The sequence below is a fragment of the Penaeus monodon genome, chromosome 10 (assembly GCF_015228065.2).
Source record: "Penaeus monodon isolate SGIC_2016 chromosome 10, NSTDA_Pmon_1, whole genome shotgun sequence".
NCBI lineage: Eukaryota > Metazoa > Arthropoda > Malacostraca > Decapoda > Penaeidae > Penaeus > Penaeus monodon.
Genome location: NC_051395.1, coordinates 31882388 through 31906118, shown reverse-complemented (window position 1 = coordinate 31906118; position 23731 = coordinate 31882388). Strand labels below are relative to the sequence as shown.

Sequence of the window (23731 nt, the reverse complement as noted above, 5' to 3'; positions counted from 1 at the left end):
CCAATGGGGGGGTATATTTACATCCACCCGTCATTTCCACCTACAAGGGTCCCTCATGGCAAGGCACCAGGCAGGGATCCGGCCCATATCTAACTCCTTACAGCAGGTTTGATTGATCTACCCAAGCCACGATTTCCTAGGTCATCCCACAGACCTCCACCCAGGGTTGTCTCAAACAGAGACAACCTGGTGGGCAGGCTCATCCTGTGGGAAATGAGCCAGGTGGCTGTATAGCCTGAGTTGGCGATTGCAGATTGTGCAGGTAGCAGGTTCTTTACCAGTCTCATGGTGCAACCATTGGTTGGACACACGGTGCCGCCAACTGTATCCCATAACCTGGTGCAAGGACCTGCTACAAAAGACATCAAGACAAAATTCCAAAGCAGAAGATAGCATCTATGTTTCACTATGTACAGTAAAACTGGCAGTTTCAGGTCCTTGAAGCCATGTTGCTTGATCCTTTTGCATAGGTACCGGCATCTCCAAATACTCTTGTCGAGATTTCATGACCCCTGCTGTCAGACCAATCCGTCTACTGACTTCCTGGTCTGACAGCCCTGAGTCATGAACTGCACTACTGAGGTATATAAAACTATCTGAAGTCTTGATGTTCTCACCACAAGCAGGTACGGACTGAACAGGATCTCCTAGCAGGCCCCCAAAATCTTGGATCTTGGTCTTGGTCCAGATCTCTAACCCTGTTGGCTTTGCTTCCTTGTTAACCCTTTGCCGATGGGTGGCATGTACGTACATGCCATGGCATGCCTGGACTATCTGCCGGTGACATGTACATACATGCCATGGTGCGCATGTATTTATTTATTTATTTATTTATTTATTTATTTTTATTTTTTTAATTATTATTATTATTTTTTTTACAATTACAGCAAAATAATATATTTTTTTGCCACTGAAAATGTGATTAAGTAGTTTTTAACACTATTTCTCATTTTTCCTATACTATGCATTTCATAAAAGCTTCTTGGGCTTCTGAGGTTAGTGTCTGAAAAATTAAGTTGGTAATCAACTACGTTGGCCAGATATTATATAGTATTCACGAAGTGATGATGTAAAACCATGTGAAAATACCAATATGTATTTTGGTATTAAAAAAAAAAAAAAAAAAAAAAAAACATGGTTTCAGCTCCATGATACCACACACTGCTTATTTTATTCAGACTATAGAGCAAATAATAATCAACTATAACTATATATAACAGCTATAACAACAAAAATATCCTACAGAAAATATGGCAATTAGAGACCTTAGAAAATAATAATACTGAAAATACAACATAGGTTCTTAGTATTACGAAGAAAAGGCAAGGGATGCTGGTATTGGGCATGAGCAGTCGCTCATGTTAGGTGATGATATGAGCCCCCGGCAGTGGGGCCCGGGCCACTATGAATACCACCCGTCGGCAAAGGGTTAAATGCATCTAGAGGTGCCACTAGGGTTTCCAGGGGCTCAGAAAGAATAGCAATATCATCAGCAAAGTCAAGGTAACCTTGATATTGCCCAGAGTTGCTCCACAGTGACTTTGGACAGTAGCTCTACTCAGTACCCAGTCCATGCAAGTGTTTAAAAGTGTTGGAGCAAAAACACAGCCTTGCCTCACTCCTGAATTAACCCATAATTGACGGGTAGCATTCACAGAGGCCAGGGCCTTGCTGCCGGGGGCTTATATCGTCGCCCTAGCATGCGCGACCACTCATGCCAAATACCAGCATCCCATGCCGTTTCTTCGTAATACTACGAAGATATGTTGTATTTTCAACTTTCATTATTTTTTACAGTCTACTTGCCAAACTTCCTGATAAATCGAGACTGAAGGGTATTTTTGTTGTTATATAGACTTCATAGTTGATCATTATTCGGTCTATAGTCCGAATAAAATAAGCAGTGTGTGGCATCATGGAGTTGAAATTGTCGGTTTGTTGCATTTTTTTTTGTTTGTTGCATGGTAAAAATGAGAAAGTGTTAAAACCGACTTAATCACACTTTCACTGGCAAAAAAAATAATCTTTTGCCGTGATTGTAACAAAAAAAAACTCATGGCATGTCCATGCATACTCTATGGCATGTGCGTACGTGCCCCCGGCAGATGGTCCCGCCATGCCATGGCATGTGCGTACATGCCACCCGTCGGCAATGGGTTAACAGGGAAGAAACTTGACAGGTCCCTGCTACACTTTACAGCACTTTCAGTACCAGTATACAGGCTTGCTATTAATCCAATAATCCTTGTTAAAATTCCTCCCAGTCTCAAGATCTCCCAGAGTGATTCGCGATGCACTGTATCAAACACCTTCTTGAGGTCGATGTGGGCTACAAGCAGCCCACGCCCAAACTCATGTTGGCGCTCTACAATGACTTAAAGCCCAGGATACAGTCTATTGTGAACTTACCAGGAGTGAATCCAGATTTCTCCAGCCTCTGTTGCCTCAGCAGGTGGTTTCTGATATGTCTCAGAAGAATGTGAGTGAGAACCTTGCCTGGTATACTGAGCAGGGCAATACCGTGGTGACTGCTGCAGTCCCATCAATCCCCTTTACCCTTCTAGAGAGGGATGACCACACCCCTCAGCAGGTCAAGGTGAATGGTATCAGTCTGCCAGATGCAGACAGGAGAGCATGCAAGCCCCTTGCATGCTCTCCACAGCCTTTAACAGTTTGGTTGGGAAGCCGCAGACACCCGCTGCTTTACCACTCTTCAGTTTGAAGATCACCCCCCTGACTTCAGTCAGGGAGGGTGGATCCTTGCTGATGGGTGGGTCTGGCAAAGGGATCTCAACACCACTAGCATCCAAGTTAATTGTTGGTAAATCAACCTGGTACAACTGCTCAAAATACTCAGCCCAACACACCTGCGCCCCATTAGGATCTGAGATTATCTGGCCACTTGCTGAGCAGACTGCAGTTGTCTGTGAGGATTGCTTTGAGTTCAACTTTCTCAGTGCTTGGTACGCAGGATGAAGGTCATTTACTAGGAAATGGCTTTCGGCCTCCTCTGCAAGATTCCTGATAAACTGTTCCTTGTCCCTTCTTAGCAGTGACCTAGTCCTGCACACCAGGGAACGATGGAAGTCCCCTAACAGTTGAGCTGCACGACAAACATCTGTGGCTTCCAGTGTCTCCTGCGATATGAAATTCTGTCTTGCTGTTGGGCATTCACCAATCAATTCTTGGCCTGCATCGAGTGTTTCAAGCTGGAAAGTGTCCTGCAGAAGAACAGGGTCCGTCAGGCCCCTTAGAGCTGTGAAATGACCAGAGATAGCCTCAGCAAACCCCTGGGCAAACTCCCCCTCCTCCAACCTGTCCACATGAAACACCCTAAGGTGTTCATTGGAATGATGGGGGTTCTGCAGTGGACCCGGAGAGTAGCCACAACTAATCTATGATCAGTTCCACAGAATTGGTGCTCCAATGCACCCTGCAGTTCTGGAGAATCCTCTAACAAGTGCTAACAAGGATCTACATGGCCACATTACCTGTATTGCCATACCAAGTCCAACAATGCAGGTCAGAACGCTGATACCAGGAGCCAGAAATCCTAAATTTCTGACCTAGCAAAGTTCCAGAAAAGGAGACTATTCTCACTGCCAGCATCAGCTCCTAAGCCATGGAGACCAACAGACATCTCATAGCCAGCTCAGTTGTAACCAGATACTGCGTTGAAGTCACCCAGACCAATACGAATATCTTGCCAGGGACAGCTGTCTGTCACAGATGGAAGTTTGGTGTAGAACATCTCTTTCACATCAAGTTCATAGATATCAGTAGGAGCATACATAGCAATAAGAGACATGAAGCCAAATGTAAGCTTCAGTCTCAGTATCATTATCATCGATTGGAGTGACCATTACTACCAAGGGTTGAAGTCTGCTGGAGGTGGCTATGGCTACTCCCTGGAGATGGTCACCATTGCTGCAGCCCGACCACTAGTAAATGTAGCCACCCACACTAATTGTGCTGCTTCCTGGTCATCTCACCTCCAAGAGAACAGCCACCTCAACTCTTAACTGCTTCAGCTCCCTCGACAGTAGTTGTAACCAATTGTCCTGTTGCAAAGAGTGGACGTTCCAAGCCCCCACCCTGCCAGCTACACAAGTATATATTTATAGAGTTTGGTGATTGATTGTTGTTTTACCTTTGTTTTGTGTAGATTATTATTATTGTTTTTCTTACTTTTTAGGATTGTTTCATATGTTTCTTAACCCACCCATGATGGGATTCTTCAGCATTATACCAAGCTACATGCTGGGTGGTGCCTGTAGATAGTGAAAATTTAGAAGTGCAAGAAAATTATGTTTACTGCACTCTCTACACTCTGACTATCTAGGTAAGCAGGCATAAAAGAGAGGCCATAGGCCTACTTTTGAAGGACCTTTTGTCCTTCAATATTCTGGGCCAAGCAGTTAAACAACTGTTAGGTATATAGAACCTGGAGCAAACTCAACTGCTCATTAGGTGATGGGATGTCCTCCAGGTACGGGTGATGGATTTGCCATGAAAACACGTCATCTTTGTAAGAGGGTTAAATATGGTAGGCTACATTTGTCTTTTCTTTTGTAATATACTGTTTTTTCAATTCTTTATCTGAAATGTCGTGTAGCCATTACTGGTAGAAGTAAATGTTATTTCAAAGGTTGCATTACCAAAAGTGCAAACATGAAGAAAAAAGAAAAATAAGAGTAATATTTATAGCTTTTTTTTTTTTTTTTTTTTTTTGATCATGTGTGAAAAGGAGCTCTGTAAAATCCTGACAACATAATTTTTTTTTTACTTTATATGAAAAGTCATATAAATGACAGCAAAGCTTTTATTTATATATTTTATTATGCTTTTCACTTTTCTCGATGGTGGATTTTCTTTTTCTTTCTTTTTGAAACTAAGCCATATATATTTCTTGCAGAGACTTCCAACAAGCTACTTAGTATTCAGATTTTTTTCAGATTTTCTGATTTTAACTTTATTTATATAAAAAAAAAATATATGGGGAGGGAGGTTTCCCCCCATTTGGGTACTCCACAAATTTTTCTTCACAAAATGTTCAATATCAATACACACATAATGTCCAAATGTCAAGAAAATGTGCTGGCATTTGTTACTGAGAGCGACGCACCCTCCAGAGACGAAGTAAAAAAAAACAGGCTATCATGTGAACCCAAAATCCAAACCTGACCTTTCCTACCTTCTATTTATTCCATAGACTGAAGACTAGCCACCCTGTACCCCCACCCCCCTTTATAAGCACTTTGTGCCTACTAGGAATTTTTGTCAATTCCTAGTAAATATGAGGCTGCTGCAGATGTACCTATATTGCTTCATACTCTATTTATTATGTACTATAAGATGGCATTGTCCATTTTGCTCTGTCTCTGCGCATCGCTCTTGGTAACATTAACCAATGTGCAAGACCTATGTCGGAATGACAATATTTTTTTTTTTTTTCATTCTTCTTCTCTTCCTCCTCCTTTTTCTTCTTTTTCTTCTCATTCTCCTCCTCCTCCCTTTTCTTCTTTTTCTCCTCATTCTCCTCCTCCTCCCACCTCGTTTCCCAATAGTTGTTTCACATGGATGACATTCTGTTGAAATTTAAGAGCACACTTAAAAGACTGTTTCTATCTCTCTCATGTTTTTTTCAGGAAATATGATCCCGAAGCAGTGTCCCTCTCATCATTTTTATCAGGATCTTGGGATGCATATCACTTAGTGGACTATGATCCCCCTCTGCCATTTACTGTAGGAGATGTCAGTGAGTGAGTACACATTAGAATGCATCATTATTTGTAAGATATATTTTGAAATTCTGATAATCTAACCTGGGCAAAAATACACATAAATGCAGGATAGGCTAAATCTTGATTATTATTCAAGGCAGACCATAGATATTCTCTCAACCTCAACTTCTCAACATGTAGGAAAAAATGAATTGAAAAACAAATACGAAAATATAGTGGTTTATAAATAAAATAGTTACTATGTAGCACAAAGAAAGGTATGCATTTATCACTGTTATTTAATTTACTATACATAAGAAGTAATGATCAGAAAGATTGTCAGACCCATTAACCAGTTGTTGAAAAACAAAGTTATCTTACTGACCTAATAATTGGATACTACTTTTAGGCTACAACATTTATCGGTGGTAATACTGTCACAGTTCTAATGTTCATTGTTTTTTTTTTTTTTTATTGTTATGAGTATTTAAAAAAAAAAAAAAAAAAAAAAAATCAATAGAGAATTTTTAAAACGTATTATAAATTGTAGAGGAATGTATCATATGGGCCATTGGGTGATGGAGTAGGGATGAGGACTTGTGGAGCCATCTGTGTTAAAAGAAAACAAAAATTAATAAATAAAATAAATAAAAAGGAAAGACAGTACATGAATCAGTGACTGTGATGGGATAACCCTTTGCCAGTGGGTGGCATGTACATACTTGTCTTGACACCTATGCTAACAGCTGCTGGCTTGTTTGGCAACTTCTACAGTGATTGGGGAGTTACAGCCCCTCAAATCCAAGCTTAAAGTCACTCTTTAGCCTCTTTCACTTGCGAATTGTATGTGCTGCAGCCAAAAGGGTGGGGAAATTGTTGTTATCCTTATATACTGTTTAAACATTTCTGGCTAATGGATTTTATTAGTAGACCAAGTAGAACTCCTTGATCTTTTCAGATTCATGATTACTTACCAAGTAATTTTATATGTAACGTGTAGAGAAAAGGAGTAAAAGTATTATGTACTTATTATTTACATAAATGTTGATTGATGGAGCCTCTTATAGATTTCAGTGTAATATTAGCTTTTTGCAGTAAGCAGATAATGATATAATAAAAACTTAAAGGTCAACTGTTCAGATAATTGGATACTACTTTTTGGCTACAAGATTTTTAGATGGGAATACTATCACAATTTTATTGTTTACTGTAATTTTAGCTTAATAACTGTGTTTGCACTTAGATGGCTTTACAAGTGCTCAGTCACCAAGGAATCAACTATTAGTCCTACATATCTCACCTGTACCCTTTTACGTGATTCTGTTTTATATATATTATATTGTTATGAATATTTTAATCATGTAATCATTGTAATGTCAATAACTTAGTAACAGTATTGATATTTATAGCATCAGAAAAAAAACTTTTTCCCCAAAAAAATCAATAGGGAAATTAGATGCGGTCACTCAGAAACTTTCTGGAGGAACCTATAATGTAGGCCGTGGGAAGATGGAGTAGGGATGAGAACTTGTGAACCATTTGTGTGCAACAACAACAACAAAAACAAAAAACAACAACAAAAAAGAAGAAAAGACAGTACATGAATCTGAGACTGGTGAGATAACCCTTTGCTGGTGGGTGGCATGTATATATTTGTCTTGGCATGCTGGTTGACTTGTTAAACCTATGCTAACAGTTGTGGCTTGTTTGGCCACTTCTACAGTGACAGGAGTTACAGACCCTCTAATGCAAGCTTAAAGTCGATTTTTAGCCTAATTTCACTGGATAATTGTATGTGCTGCAGCCAAAAGATTGGGGAAATTGCTTATATCCAGTATATCCTTATGTACTGTTTAAATGGTTTCATAATTACTTGTCAAGTAATTTTAATGTAGTAATGTAAAAAAAAAAAGGTACCACCGGCACTCTCCGTGGAAAGGAACTGGGGACCCTACCACGTACTCACTCCAAGAGCATCACAACATGAAGAAAAAAAAAAAAAAAAAATACAATTAAGTATCATGCTGTGACCACGGCGGCTCAACATGAACCTAACGTTAAAAGAAGAAGAATGTAAAGTGTAGAAAAAAGGAGAAAAAGTAATATATACATGTTATTTACATAAATGTTGACTGATGGAGCCTCTTATGGGTTTTAGTGTAATATTTTCATTTTATGATTATATCCAATAAAGTAAAGCTTTTTGCAGTAATCAGATAATGATATAATAAAAACTTAAAGGTCAGCTGTTCAGATACTGTATATGTATGCAAATGCAATATGTCAGTATGTCTATGCAGTTACAATGTAATATATAGATGCTTTTATGGGGAGGAAGAAGTATGAATCAAACACATATTTCCAGGGCCATGGATGTCTTCAGAAAGGTTTACAAGACCAGTGTCATTGTAAAATCACACCCTGAACTCATTCTGTGGGAGCTGCATCTAGAGAGTAAGATTAAAAGAATGAAGATAATACATAGTGGTGAAAGGGTGGCAGGCAAACAAGCACCCTTTACAAAGTTTCGTGTGAGTATTGGTAACATGTTATGGTGGGGATGATCTGTTGCTTCTCAGTAAAGGTAGGCATGTATGTTGTGTGTGTGTGTGGGGGGGGGCGGTTGCATGTGAGTTTGGGAGCCTGCATGCCTGTGTATGGTGTTTGTTTGATTTTTTTTATATGTGTATATAATGTAACTTTAGTTGCAAATCGTCTATTACTAATTTCTCCTCTCTAAGTTTGCAGTAAATGTTGAATATGAGCTGCTTTTTGCAAACCGAAGTATCCCCGGCGGGATCTTCAAGAAACTGTGCGAGGGCTTACACTGTCAGGACTTGAAAGCACTCTCATTGAATCACAGTGACCCTGTTAATCTCCTCATGTTATACAGACAGGCCAATAAGAGGTCACCAGGAGCGATAAAGCTTCAGGTAGTGTACTAAAAAATTTGTTTTAACATTCTATTTTGATATCCTGTATTTATTTCAATATTCTATTTTCATCATCATCATCATCATCAAGGGGCTAACGCCAATGGGGGCGCATGACTGCATCCACCCTTCGCTTCCAGCCACGAGGGTCCCTCACAGTGAGTCTCCTGGCAGGCCCTCGGCCTATCTCTAATTCCTTGTGACAGGTCTCGTCGAGCTGCCCAAGCCATGACCTCCTGGGTTGTCCCACAGGCCTCCTCCACCCTGGGTTATCACTCAAAGAGACCACCTGATGGGCAGGGTCATCCACAAGGGAATGAGCTAGGTGCCCATATAGCCTGAGTTGGCGATCCCAGATTATGCAAGTAACAGGTCCCATGCCACTCTCACGGTGTAGCTGTTGGTTGGACACGTGGTCCTGCCAACTGTACCCCATGATCTGACGAAGAAACTCCGAGGCACTAGATAGCATCCAGGTTTTGCTTCCATAGAGCAAATCTGGCAGTATCTAGGCCTTGATGACACGTAGCTTGGTCCTTCTGCATAGGTACTGACATCTCCAGATGCTCTTGTTGATCGAGTTCATGGCTCCTGTTGCCAGACCAATCTATCTAGTGACTTCTTGGTCTGACAGCCCAGAGATATGGACTATGCTACCAAGGTATGTAAAACTCTCTGCGACTTCAACGTCCTCGCTGCAAGCATGGATTGACTGAATGGGTTCCCCTAACAGGCCCCCAAAGTCCTGAATCTTGATCTTGGTCCAGGAGACCTCTAGGCCTAAGGGCTTCACCTCATTGCTAATGCATCAAGAGCCGCCACCAGTGACTCCAGAAACTCAGATAGGATAGCAACATCATCGACAAAGTCAAGGTCTAAGACCTTGATATTGCACAGTGTTGCTCCACACTGACTTTGGCTAGTAGCTCTGCCCATTATCCAGTCCATACAGGTGTTGAAAAGTGTTGGTGCCAGGACACAAGTTTGCCTCACCCCTGAATTTACAGGGAAGAAGTTTGACAGACCCCCACCACACTTTACAGCACTTTCAGTACCGGTGTATAGGCTTGCTATTAGGCCAATGATCTGCGTCGGAATTCCCGAGTCTCAGGATCTCCCATAGCGATTCACGATGCACCGAGTCAAACGCTTTCTTGAGGTTGATGTAGGCTGTAAGCAACCCACGACCAAACTCATGGCATTCCACAGTTACTCAAAGCGCTAGTATTCAGTCTAATGTGGATCTGTTTCAGAAGAATGTGGGCAAAAACTTTGCCTGGTATGCTGAGCAGTGTAATGCCATGATAGTTGCTACAGTCCCAACGATCCCCTTTCCCCTTCCAGAGAGGGATGACCATGCCCCTCAACAGGTCAGGGGGAATGGTACCAGACTGCCAGATGGCAGTCAAGACTGTATTCAAACCCTGAGTCTTAGTTTCACCCCCCAGCCTTTAGAAGTTGAGCAGGGATACCACATATGCCTGCAGCTTTCCCCCTCTTCAGCTTGGAAATTGCCATCCGAACCTCCTAACCTTCTATTTTGATACCCTATATTTATTATAATATTTTATTTTGAAAGCCTGTATTTATTTTAACATTTTATTTTTATGTCCTGTATTTATTTTAACATTTTATTTTTATGCCCTGTATTTATTTTTACATTTTAGTTTTATACCTTTTATGTATTTTAACATTTTATTTTGATGCCCTGTATTTATTTAAACATATTATATTATGATTTATGAATTGATTTTTCTAAGTTCTTTATATGATTTATAAGTTTTGGTGGAGCACTGAAGTATTATAAAGACTTATAAATACATATATATATTCATGTAGCTACTTATATATGTGGGTCTAATATGTATCTCTTGGTTTAGTATGTGATAAATGTATAGTCTCCTTTATGATGAATTTTGGTGAAAAAAAAATTGCTTCTCATTCAAACACATCAGGATTTTATCCTACATATTCAGTACTTTACTGGGTTAGGAAAGCAGTTGGGCTATCACTTTTAAGATGACAGTGTTGACAGTAAATGTAGGAAAAGCCATTGTTTTGTGTTTGTGCATTTCTTTTGCTTCTGCTTCTTTTTTTTCTTTCTCTTTTTTTTACAATATGTTTAAAATAATATCTCCCTGTTTCTATTGACCTTAGACAATATTCCAGCAGAACATTTTAGATTATCAGGCAGTCACAGTATCAGACTTCAGTCATTCTTTGCTTGCATTTCCATTTCCATTTCTTCAGCCTGTTTTGCTCCAGGCTCTGCCACTTACTCATGAGCTGAAGCAAGGAAGGAAAGTCTTGGGCGAAAGCAGAAATTGTATATCATTATTAGTCATGTACCCAGCAAATGGGCTAGAGTTTGTGTACAATTTCAAATTGGCTATGGTAATTGGTTCCTCATTAACATTAGGCAGTTATTAGAGGTTGATGCCATCGGTCACTATATTATTAAGAAAAAATACATAATTTTTACTACTGGCACACAAGTGGATGTGGTGCATAAATTGACCCCTAAAATTTGTGTGTGTGTGTGTGTGTGTGTGTGTGCAGGTGTGTGTCTGTCTGTGTGTAGGTGTGTGCTTGTTGTGTGTGTGTGTGTCTGTCTGTGTGTAGGTGTGTGCGTGTTGTGTGTAGGTGTGTGCGTGTTGTGTGTAGGTGTGTGCGTGTTGTGTGTAGGTGTGTGCGTGTTGTGTGTAGGTGTGTGCGTGTTGTGTGTAGGTGTGTGCGTGTTGTGTGTGTGTGTGTGTGTGTGTGTGTGTGTGTGTGTTGTGGTGTGTGTGTGTGTGTGTGTGTGTGTGTGTGTGTGCATGTTGTGTGTTGTGTATAGGTGAAGGTGCATATGGGTAAGTATCGACATGTACAGTAGTAGTAAATGTACTCCATCCCATACCCAGTCTTGTATTAGAATAAGCAATTTCAAGCCCTGAGATTTCCAAGATGGAAAATCATAATGACTGCTGTGATAATTACAAAATAATGCAGAAAACAAGGGTAGAGCCAAAGTAGTTTTCTTAATGAAAGAATTTGCAACCTTTTAAGTTTCTATTTGCTTCCCACCCTCTGATGATGATCACTCATCAGTTGACCTGGTGGCCATTGGTGGGAGACTGTGGGATGCAGCTGCAACACTTGTATCCACAGAAATAGAAAATCTGATTATAACTTTAACTTTGCAATCACATATACAGGCATTAATATGATTGCTAGTACATGATAAACATAATTATGAATTGATGAATAAGCAAATTCCAGGTAAGCTCAAGAAAAAGCAGATTCCGTAACTCAAAAGTGTGAGTTGAACTTTATCCCTCAGAACTACTGTAAAAAGTTGATAAAAAAAAGAAACACAACAGTCTCCAAGTCTGTCAGAATATGATCAGATCATGTACATCAATCAATAACAGTTCAGGACCGAAATGTTAGACAATCTCAATTCCCCAAATTGACAAGGATTTTCAAACGTATTAATGCTGGCAGTACTATATTAGGTGAAAAGAGGCTCTTGATAGTATTCTGATAATCTCATGCTGTAGACATAATGCCAAATAGAAGAACCAGCCAGTGGAAGGAAGTGGGGTCATCTGGTTTTATTTTGAGAGGATGCCCAAAGCTAATAGTGTTGGTCACATGCTAGCAATGTGACCAGGATATTGAGGGAAAGGTTTTTAAATACTTTAGAATTATTTTAGATTGTCATATTTAACTTCTCCCCATTTAATACTTCTGAAGTAAAAACATTTAAAGATCTGATTCTTTTTATTATTTATGTTATTATTATTATTTATTTATTTATTTTTTCTTTTTCTTTTTTTTTCTTTTCTTTTCTAGTCAGATTTTTTCCCTACCTTTATTTCTGGACACATAAATTGAGCTTTAAGTGATTTTTACTGTGATGACTTGATGATATATATTTTGAACCATGATATGTAAGCCGTGTTCATATTTAAACAGTAGAATTATAAGGACCTATTAAAAATAATAATTTTTTTTTAGGATTCATTCTTTTTACTAATGCCAAAGTGAATGATACAGTTATTCAATATCAAGTAATATTATAAATATTTTGTTTTGCAGTACCAAGAAAAAAAGATTTCGAGAATTGATCAGATCCTCTCCGGATTTTCCTTAAGTAATGAAACAGAACCAGTGAATGACATAGCCAAGGAAATACACCTCAAGCTCGGCTGCAAGACAGATGAAATTCCTTGCCTCAGGAAGCTCACAGCCGAGGTAGAGTCCATGCCTCTCAAGACCAAGGTTAGTGGTTGTGGGTGACAATCTTGAATAAAGGTTTTTCATACATATTGCACATGAATTTTTTGGTTGTGCTACTTTCACAAGGCCTGTGGTTACTAGCTGATGTTTTATGATGTTTTTTATAATTCCATGTTTTTGTCAGGTACTCCATTTTCACAAGGACTAGACCAAGTAGGTGCAGTTCTGTTAAGTTAGGCTTTACAAAATTGCAATTATATCCAGATGACTTAGGGAGGTGTAGGAAAAAAATTCTGTCCATAAGTAAAACATCGTCTTTAGACATTGAACCTGTTTGTTAGTTAAAATATCACATTTTTATTAATCGTCATTGTATAACTTAGCTTTCTTTCATTATTATTATTTCTTTTTTTCCTGTGATAGATTCCAACTTATTGAGCATTGATCATTTTTCTGTCATAGAGATGGAAAAAGAAATAGTAATCATAAAGAAAATTTATTGGAGTGATGTTGTACCATAACTTGGTAGAAGGTAGTGTAGCCCCTTCTGGACAGCTGCATTGACAGTTGAGTTTTGGACCCAGTACTTGTACAATCTTGGACCACCAACTCAGACTATATGGGCACCTGGCTCACTTTCCTCAAGATGATCATACCCACCATATTGTCTCTGTTTGAGACAACCCCAGGTGAAGAAGGTCTGTGAGACAACCAAGGAAGTTGTGGCTTGGGAAGATAGACCTGTTGTGATGAGCTAGGGATTGGCTTAGGCCCTGCCTGGCAGCTATCCTTGAGAGACCCTTGTAAGTGGATGCACAGGGTGGATGTGGCTATGTGCCCCCATTAGAGTTAGGTCCCCAGTGAGACTTGGACCAGACTATGGTTATCAACTGGTTAACTCTTAAATGATGCACTAGTTTGTGGTTTGCCTGAGATGTAGCACATCAGCTCACTAAACAATTGAAGAAGAAGGAGGGGACAAAGAGAATAGCTGATTCAAGGTGGGATAATTGCATGGCTGAGGAATTTGAAGAGAATAAAAACTTTTGGAAGGAGTTTAATCATTTAAGGAGTGATACTGATAGAAGAGAGGATGCAATGATAATTGCAAGTCAATTAACAATTTACAAGTTCAGTCTCAACAGAAAGGCACATTTTACTTGTGTGGCTATAAGTGGGTGTGCATGAATACATAAGAAATACATAATTTTCTGCAGCATCAACATCAGTGGTCATTATCAGTGTATTATTTCATTATATATGCCATCTTTTAATTTTTTATAGTAAGATTTTAAAGATGTTAATGCTATTGTATTATATATGGGTTTTATATAAATTTGACATTTACATTCTGGTGCATTGGCAAGTGTGCAATATAAGTTCTTGCAGTGAGCCAGATAAGGATAGCTTTCACTGACAACACCAGTTTGGACCATTAAGTTTCAACTAAAAATATGTTACAATTTAATAAATATTGTAGGGTTTTTAATGTAGTTCATTAATAATAAAGAAATAGAAAAGGTCTGCTCTTGGAACAACATCTGTTACAAGACAAGGGTTTTACCTACCTGAAAATCTCAAAGTGTGAAAGCAAAGCTCTTAAGAACTACACCTGTGCAATTCCATCAGTGGGTGACAGAGACTGAATCATCCCCAAATGATTGCTTGAGCTTTAACCTTAGTTGAGTCATCTGGGTAGAGGGATGTAACATCTCTTTGTGTCAGGATGATAAGGGATGAGGGAACTGAAACAGCTGAAGGTGGAAGTGGCCATACTTTCAAAGATAGGACGACCTAGTATCAGTTACTGGTTGGGATGCAGAGATCACCATCTCCAAGCGGTATCAATCTCCAGCTTATGGAGGGGAAGGAGCTAAAGTTCATTAGAACATGTTGGTATTGAGATTTAGGCACTTATTTGGCATTATGTCTATGTACTCTTCTACTGACATAGGGAAATTTGATCTTAAAGGTGTCCTACACCAAATTTACTTTTGTGGCAGATAGCTGTCCTTGACAGGATTTGCATATTGTTCAGGATGCCTTCAAGCAGTAATAAACCTGCTGTTGGTCCCCATGGCTTGGGAGCTAGTACCGGTAATGAGAGCATGCTTCTCCAGGACTTTGTGTGATCCAGAGATTGAGGATTTCAGGCACCTTGTACCAGTGCTCCAATCTGCATTGCTGGACCTGGTACTATGATGCAGGTAATGTGACTTAGATAGACCACACCCTCATTATCACCTATTGGAGGATCCTCCAGAAGTGAAGGCTTTACTAAAGTTCAGACTTTAGTGGTATAGATATAATTGATAACACTGATTGATTGTGGTTACATACCAGGTCCAGTCCAAAACACCAGTGACCACTCTAGGGTGTTTCACATGGACAAATTGAATGAAGACAGGTGTGCCTGTGGGTCAGCCATGGCTATCTCTAATGTTTTCACCACACTTATCAACCCAGTGAAACAGCTGATGCAGCTTAGGAGTCCATCTGTAACTGACTGAGATCAAGGCAGAGCTTTATCTCACAGGAGATGCAAGAAGCCATATACATGTTATGTTATCAGGAGTTGCATTGATCACTGGCACAGAGAACTTGGTCACTGCTTAGGAATTTCTTTGAGGAGGTCAAAGGCAATATCCTAGTAAATGACCTTTTTACCTAACAAGCCAAGAGAAAGCTGAACTCAAAGCCTCCCAACAAAGGATTATAGGTTGCTCAGTAGATGGTCAAATTGGGCTGGATATTTTGAGCAACTGTTACGGGTTGAGCCACTGACATTCGGCATGGATATGGGTGTTGTGATTCAACATATATGCAAAACTCATATCAGACTCAATAGTTTTGTACTTTGTGTCAGGGTATCACTAAAAATATATTTGTCTCCCCCACAATGTGATTTCTAGATGTTCTAATGTTCTGTCTCTCATATAAGCTACTATTTAACCTATTGAATCTAGTAGCCTCACAGCCTGCATGTAGACCAAAATCTGGGCATTTGGCTTGTTTGAGTGTGACTCTCCCAAGTGTGTGGCTTGTAGTCCTGCCCCACACAAATACTTTGCAATGTTAACTCTTTTTTTACATAATTATTTTTTGCTCTTTTGCCATTTTCCAAAGTCTATTTGTCATTTGATATGCTGTATCAAGATGGCAATAGACTGTTTTGTTGATCAGACAGCATATTATCTCTAGGTACCTTTATAATAACAATAAGTAATATTGTGTTATTGGGGCGATGACCCGTCTTACAGGAAAATAGGTGTAGCTGATCCAAGTGTCAGCTTAGGTCACTATTTCCTGATTGGCTGACTGCGGATCGTCGCAATTCATAGGTCCGCCCTTTGATCGGCCTCTGAGGTGATTTTCCTATGATGGAAATGACCAGATTCTCCAGAAGGTCAAAGTCGCAGGTACTGCCTGGGACGCGTCATTGTCCGACCCCTGGGTGATATGCGAAACTCGGTAATTAAGAGGTCACATCTGTATATTGTAATTGATCATATTTTTCTCAGCGATACGTTGCATTGTTAAACTCTAAATAAATACTTTCATATTGCTCTAGCAATGCTACCCCAAATCGTCCCGATTTGGTAAGAATAAAGTAGGAAGCTTTATACTTAACTGAGGTAAGAGTTCCTTGATCAGGGGAACTCTATAAGAGTGATATACGAAGAGACAGCAAACATCTGGCAGTGTCTTGATTGATGCACAGTACTACACGGTTGTGCAGCATGGCAGGCCTCGAGATCAACTCCGGAAGTTACAGGTCTAATACACCTGGGATGTGTGCTCTTCTGCATCCATCAATATCGTAGCTTGAAAAAGTACAAGTACCTGGCGCTTTACATGGCTTTAGAGTGGTAAGTGGGGACGTAGGGTGGAAGGCATAGTTCGAGATGTGAAAATGAAAATAGTTTGTGCAACAAGAAAAAAAACTTGTTAGTAATATATCAAATATTGTATCAAAATGTTTTTACTTTTTTATTGTTTTTTTTGTTTTATATATGTATTATTATTATTATATTTTTTTTTGGTTTTGATATTTTTTTCTTATAATATTATATGAAATGAGGGTTACTGGTATATGCAACAGAATCATGGGTAGGTATTACTTGCTTGTTTTTCTTAGCAACTCGCCTGTAGGTGATGCAATACCACGCTCCCAGGGTTATTAGCAACATATACATTTCGGTGACGGTAACGTATACGGGATAAATGTAGGTTGTGTGGAACAGGCTGAGCGGGGTAAATGCATCAAGCTGTTGCAAAGGAGGCATCTGTTGAAAGATTATACAAGGAAGAGAAATATTATAGGATGGCAATGATACCGACATGGGTTGCAGGTAGGAGACATTCATTGCAATCTTCCTTGTGTATGTATCGGTGGCTAGAATAAATAAAGATAAGGAAGTCAGTTCACATGAGGCTGGAAGAACAAAAGTACCTTGTAGAACAACATCAGGGTTATGCTTGTTACACATAACTGTAATTGTAGTAGCCTTGAAGTAAAATAATAAGGTAATGTCGGGAAATGAGAGAAGAAATGGCCTAACTGAACCATGAATTTCAGAGAATGTGCACTGACCTATAATGTTATGGTTTGTAATGAGCGCCCTGGAGCAAGATGGCATATATGTGTCAAGTGCCAGAGGCGATGAAGTGCAAACAAATATGCTAGGAGTGGTCTTTGCACAGTTATCTAAGAAATCTGCTGGTGGGAAAGAAATAGCCTGCCGTGAAGGGATTTTAGGATGAGTGAATGTTGTGTGTTTAAAGTGAAGGTGTTATTTGTTTTGTATGGGAATGGGTGAATGAAATAAGCCTTGAAGGTAGTTTCAGGGAAGAGTGGAATAAGTACAGGGACCTGAAATTGTGAGGTAAGATTTTAGAGTAGAGTAGAACTGAATTCGTCGCTTTAGAGGAAAAAGAGGCTTAACATTAGCAGAGGAGATATTGTGGAGAATAGGGCTTAAGTCATGTGGAGTAATGAGACTAGGAAGCACTTCGCCTGCTGTTGCTGAAATGAACGAGTTGGTATTGAGTTAATATTATTTGTAGGCTGGAGAACTCAGCAATCGGCTGAAGCGAAATTTTGACTTCCACATTGTTTGTTATTGGTAAAACTAGCCCAAGGTCCTCAACGAAGGCTCCTGGTACTGCGCGAAGCTTAGGGGGTAGGGCATGGCGGTCGGCAGACGACAAAGTGAAGAATGATAAGCCCAAGAGTAGTAAGATCTGGAAGATAAAAATCAATTTGTGATCGTCGGCCGGGGAGAATAGTACCTGTGAGCAAGCTATAGCACATCGAAATGAGACCAAGATTGTTCACCTGACTGTATGCATTTAATGTAGGCCTTGTTGTTCCTTACATTAATTACTCTAAATGGACCTTCAAATCTAGGAGCAGGCTTTGACTTAATATTGAGTTGCTGGTTGACTTTTCTAAATACTAGTGCTCCAATTTCAATGTCCTTGTGGCGGGCAACTTTGTGTTGAAATGACAGTATTTTATCTCTGGAATTAGTCAAATGCTTCTTTATGATCTGAAAGATTGACTTGTTTCTATTTAAAAGATATTCAGCATAATTATCATTATATGAAGGAACTTGATTTTCATCAAAGAGGTCATAGGGTAGTCTTTTATCCATTCCATATAAAAGAAAATGTGGGGTATCACCTAAGGGAGAATGGAATGTACTATTAATATAAGACTGGATTGTCAATAGTGATTCATCCCATATGTCCGATGTCGCATCAACAAGCGATCTCATTAATGAGAGAATGGAGGAGTTGAGCCTTTTTGTAATACCATTACTTTGTGGGCGATAAGGGAGAATGTTAACACGAGTTACATTGTGAATAGCAAAACACTCTTCCGTGCTGATACAATGGAAGAAAAACCCACAATACAAAAACTAGATTTATTGAAAGTGAGACTACAGTTTCGAAATCCACCATGATTCCATCTTCAGGTCATCCAGGTGGATTTCGAAACTGTAGTCTCACTTTCAATAAATCTAGCTTTTGTATTGTGGGTTTTTCTTCCACGAGTTACATTCATGATATCACATAACTTATCCATGACCTTGTTATGAAATTCAGTCCCGTTATCAGTTGAAAAATACATGGGGGCTGAATATCTATGACAGAAGTCATGGAAAGCATGTGCAACAACATGATTTGTTGGGCATGGGAACTAAAATATAACAATTTCCATTGCGAGAAGGTAGAAAACCTGACAATGTGTCGCAAGAGACCTTCTGGAAAGGAAAGTCTGGAATGTCATATTTCAATGCAGGGGCTGGGTCAATGGTATTTCCTTTGTAATATGGGCATTGCTTACAAGACTGAACATGCTTAGCAACTTTGCTAATGAGGTGTGGGAAAAAGAAGCGTTGCTGGGCTAAGTGAATTGCCTTATACTTACCACAGTGTGCAGCTTCTTTCGATTCATGGAAAAGAGGAAGGATTCGACCTTCAAGAGATTCAGGAATAACTACAAGTTTACGAGATGCCTTGAGCTTTCTTGTCCTATATCGAGACTTGTAGCAAAGTAGACTGTTAGCATCGAGGTACAGTTGACTTACTCGAACATGTCTGCTAGGGGGAGGTCTTTCATTCCTTTCTAAGGCTTGAATTAAGGGGCTGTACAGATTATCATTACGTTGCGCTAGCCGGATCTCTTAAGAAACTTTGATTCTGCATTTTCTTTAGGAGGGACTTCTTAACATTTTTTGTTGTGGAATGTTACATTCTTCCCTATCTCTCTTTTACCTCTTGGATCAATGGCCTGATCTACCTATATAGAAGAAATGCTATCTAGTATTTACCTTATTTTCTTGTTCTAGATAGTGGGCAATATGTTTTCTAAGTACTCTTTCAAATGCTTTTTATTATGTGAGATGATAGCCTCTATGGGCAGAGCTTCTTGGCATGATATTTTGTTGATACCTTTTTATAAATACTTAACTCCTTTGATGTAATATGAGTATTATATATCTTTCACATGTGTGATTTAATCCTTTCTATTTTGTTATAATCAGTTGTCATATTTACTTTTCTGAATATTTTTTATTTTTATTTTTTTATTATTATTTTTTGAGGGACACAAATCATTAACAAACATCTGTATAAGCATAAAAATTCTTAAGCTCGTCTTTGGGTATTTGTAAGGCTTAAAGCTCTATTAGTGCTTTTAGTGATTTGTTAATCATTTCTGTGTGATTTTGAAGTGGTCAGAGTTAGAGATTTAAGACTATCAATCTTCATTATCTTACTTGTCTTTTCAACTGATTTAATTTGATTTCAGTGATGTGATCTGGAAGTTTTTTTTTTAATCAATTACGTTCTTCTTCTTTGTTGAAATTTTTTATTATTTTGAAAAGTAGAAATCCTCTTCAAAATCTATAAACAATTTTGCTTCTGCTCCTGATTCAATTTTCTTTGCTTCTCAGTCTGTGAAGGACATGATAGTTGTAAGAGGGTGAAAGGAGGCCTAGTTGTTCACAGAATGTATGTGGAACTGGGCATGGAGAAGGAAAGACAGAAATGCATATTGATAACTGTGAATATATGATTGATGCTGCAACCTGAGAGTATATATCATCCATCCTTTCTTTAATTTAGTTGGATGAGATGCTGGAAGGAGAAGTACAGATTTTCAGTGGGGCAGGGGTAGACCACATTAGCAATGTGAGCTCTTGACAAAGGCAGAGTATTCTGATTGTGGTCCATCTAGCTTAGATGCTAAGATGAATTTTTGTAGGTTTTTGTAGAAATGATTATAGCTGTCTTATATAAGAAAAAAGCACAAGCATATGTAGGCATATACATTAGCTCCATAAATGTACTGTTTTCATCTGCAGCTTGTGGCTTCACTTCTATGTGAATGCACTTCTTTTGTGATTTAAAATGGAAAACCATTTATTGGTTCTCGACCAAAGAGTTGATCCAATTTGTAATGCCTATAAAGCAGTCTAATTACTGCTCATGCTTAACTCAAGGTTTGAAAAAATAATAAAAATGTGTTTGTGTAGGGAGGCGTGAGTGAGTGTCTGTAGGCCAATTGACATACTGAGAAGAAATAAAGTAAACATTTATTTATTTTATATAGTCAATAACTTGTGGAATATTACATAAAGGGATTTTTATCATGAGCAACCCTGTTAATTAGCTAAATAAAACTTGAGCAGCTATAATCATTAGTTGAATGTGTGCTTCCACTCATGGGTAACTGCACATTTGATTGCCATTACATAAAATTTGAATTCCTTATCTGATCCTACCCCAAAGATAATGAAATAGCCCCAGTGTTGCAGTATGTGTCAGTTTGGATGATTGGATGTGTATGAGTATGTGTATGTGTGTGTTTTCTCAGGTTTCTCAGTCCCCACTCTTAAGAAATACATTCAGGTGTGTTGTGGGGAGAACCTAATTTTTGCATATGGAATGTTGTACCTCAGTTCCTATTTTTGTAAATTTCAAGCAAGCTAGAAGTAACAAAATGAAAATGTTGAAGTCAAACAAGGGGGCTGTCCTACAGGGAAGTGAAAGTTTTTGGTTGGGAGAATCAGTGTTGAGAATTGAATATTACTGGAACACAGGGGAAATATATAGAAAATTTAGAAAAGTTCAGTATATAAGAATGCAATATTAATATGAAAGCAGTTTACAAAGTGAAGCAGATTTCTAAGATATTTATTAATCTATTTATTTAAAAAATTCTGCTGCATCAACATCTAAGGTCATTAGCAACATAATCAAAATATAGTGATAGGGTGGAGCTTGGGTCAAAGCCCCCAGGTAAGGGAGTTTTTTGGTTCTGTAGGGCAGAGTTTGTGGATTTACAAAATGGTTAATGGTCCAAACGAGTAAATGTGCCAGACACAGGTCATATAGCATTAAAATATGGTGTCAAAAAGGGTAAAAATGAGTTAATGATTAGGATAAGAGGACAGAAGAAGGGGATGAAAAAGAGAAGGAAAAGGAAAGGAGGAGAGGAAAAGACCATACAAAATTAGTTGAGGCAGGTGTGATCCCCTACATTTGGCCTCAAACTCATATCTCCTCAGCCCCCCACGACAACAACGAACCAGGGAATGGGAGGAGATTTGTAACAGTAATTTTTTAAGTGATCTTATCTAATTTACTTCCTTTCCACAATCCTGGGTGGGCTTGTGGAAATGCAGAAAAGAGGAATAGAGTGTCATACAAAATTAGATGATAACTAATACTCTAAGTCTGTCTGTCTGTCTGATATCGTTTTAAATTTTGATGTTTACCATGCATCCAAATTTTAGATTTTATAGTCTAGTTAAATACATATGAAATATCCAGCTGTGTAATTCTGTTTTATGTCCATTATTTGATTCATTTAATTTGCTTAAATACCCATAGATGTTAGAGATGTCTATATTATGCACCCTTTTTTTTATCTTTTTTTCAGACTGCAGAACTGAAAGGCTTCAGATTGAAGAATGTTGACATAGAATTGTCTGGCGCGTCCACTTATCACGTCTACGTGTACCTGGCAGAAATGGGCATCATCAAAGACATTCCAAGCTGGGTGACTGAAACCAGAGAGAAGGGGAAGACCCATTGCAAAGCCAAGTTCTCCTAGTGGTTGTCCATTTGCTTTTCTTATTGATAGCCTTCACTGCCAAGACCAATCAGTATGAGCTCTTAACAAGTGGAGTAATGCAGTTTGATTTTCTTCTTCATACTTTCCTTTATTTCTTTTCTTAGTATTTCTTTCTTTTTTATATATATTTTAGTTTCTTTTCTTCTTACTACTATCGTCTTTCTTATCTTAGAAACATGTATCCCAACTTGAGCAGGTTTCACAATTTTTCGTATGAATTCTCTTTAGCTATTTTTTTTTATTGGTAGAAGAATGCTAGAAATTTTCCTCACATATTGGTGCCCGTATTGCTTTTATGTGAATGTGACTTAATTTCTGTCTCTAGGTAACTAGGAATGATTATAGATTTGATTTTTTCCTAATTTTTCTTCTCTTCAGATAAACACAGTCCTTCATTTCAGATTTTAAAATTTTGGAGGCAAAGATTTTTGGAAAAAGACATTTGTATGATTTTGCATAATTTTTGTTATTTTACAATTTTTCAATCTTGCATTTAGGAATTCACAGAGCAGTATGATATAATCACACTGCATTTGTTGTGCTTTTTCTTACAAAAAAGAGATAAATAAGTCATTGGAATCCATCACTTGTGTTGAACAGTTTGGTGAAAAGTAAATAAGGAAATGGTTGATTTCTTATTTTCATGTTAGATTAGTATGTGCAAATATGGTTCTATATCATTGTATAGCAGTTCTCCTTTTCATGTGTGTATTTTTTCTGCCATTGTTTACATTTTTTTATACAACATTTTTAGAATGTTAAGGAAGTATTTCTTGTATATTTTTGATATGATCAAACTGTCCATTAGCATTCAAGTTTGTGACTAAACTTTTTATAATGTGGGTTGTATGAATCCAGCATCTCATATTGGCAGTTTCTTATATTTCAATAAAGATATTACTAATTGTGATTGTTTCATAATATCCATAATATCACTGAAGCTTGCAGATGTCTGCCTAATATTGCTAAAAATCCCAGTTAAGCCTCTCTTAAGACCTGTATAAAAACCTTAGGGTGATAAGACCAAAACGAAACCTTTGTTTTACATTTATTTCCATGAAGAATCTGAAAAGTCTGGTCATCTCTGAGGCTATAATTAGAATGAAACTCCTTTTCTTGCGTAACTAAAAAGATGTTATTCTGACATGCAGCTAAACAAAAGAGAACAATTTTTGTTGTAAAACAGCCTGCTCAGCTTAGCT

The 23731-nt window shown here is 38.4% G+C and overlaps 1 protein-coding gene across 1 annotated transcript in view; it reads left to right on the top strand.

The window, feature by feature from the left end:
- The window catches only part of LOC119578016, a 24040-nt gene extending 606 nt beyond the window's left edge, over positions 1-23434 (top strand). Inside the window, exons 2-6 of the mRNA XM_037925726.1 lie at positions 5649-5762; positions 8089-8254; positions 8465-8656; positions 12740-12922; positions 22335-23434. Coding sequence (XP_037781654.1) covers positions 5649-5762; positions 8089-8254; positions 8465-8656; positions 12740-12922; positions 22335-22508 — 829 coding nt within the window. The 3' untranslated portion in view covers positions 22509-23434. The remainder of the gene's footprint in view (positions 1-5648; positions 5763-8088; positions 8255-8464; positions 8657-12739; positions 12923-22334) is intronic.
- The last annotated feature ends 297 nt before the right edge of the window (positions 23435-23731 follow it).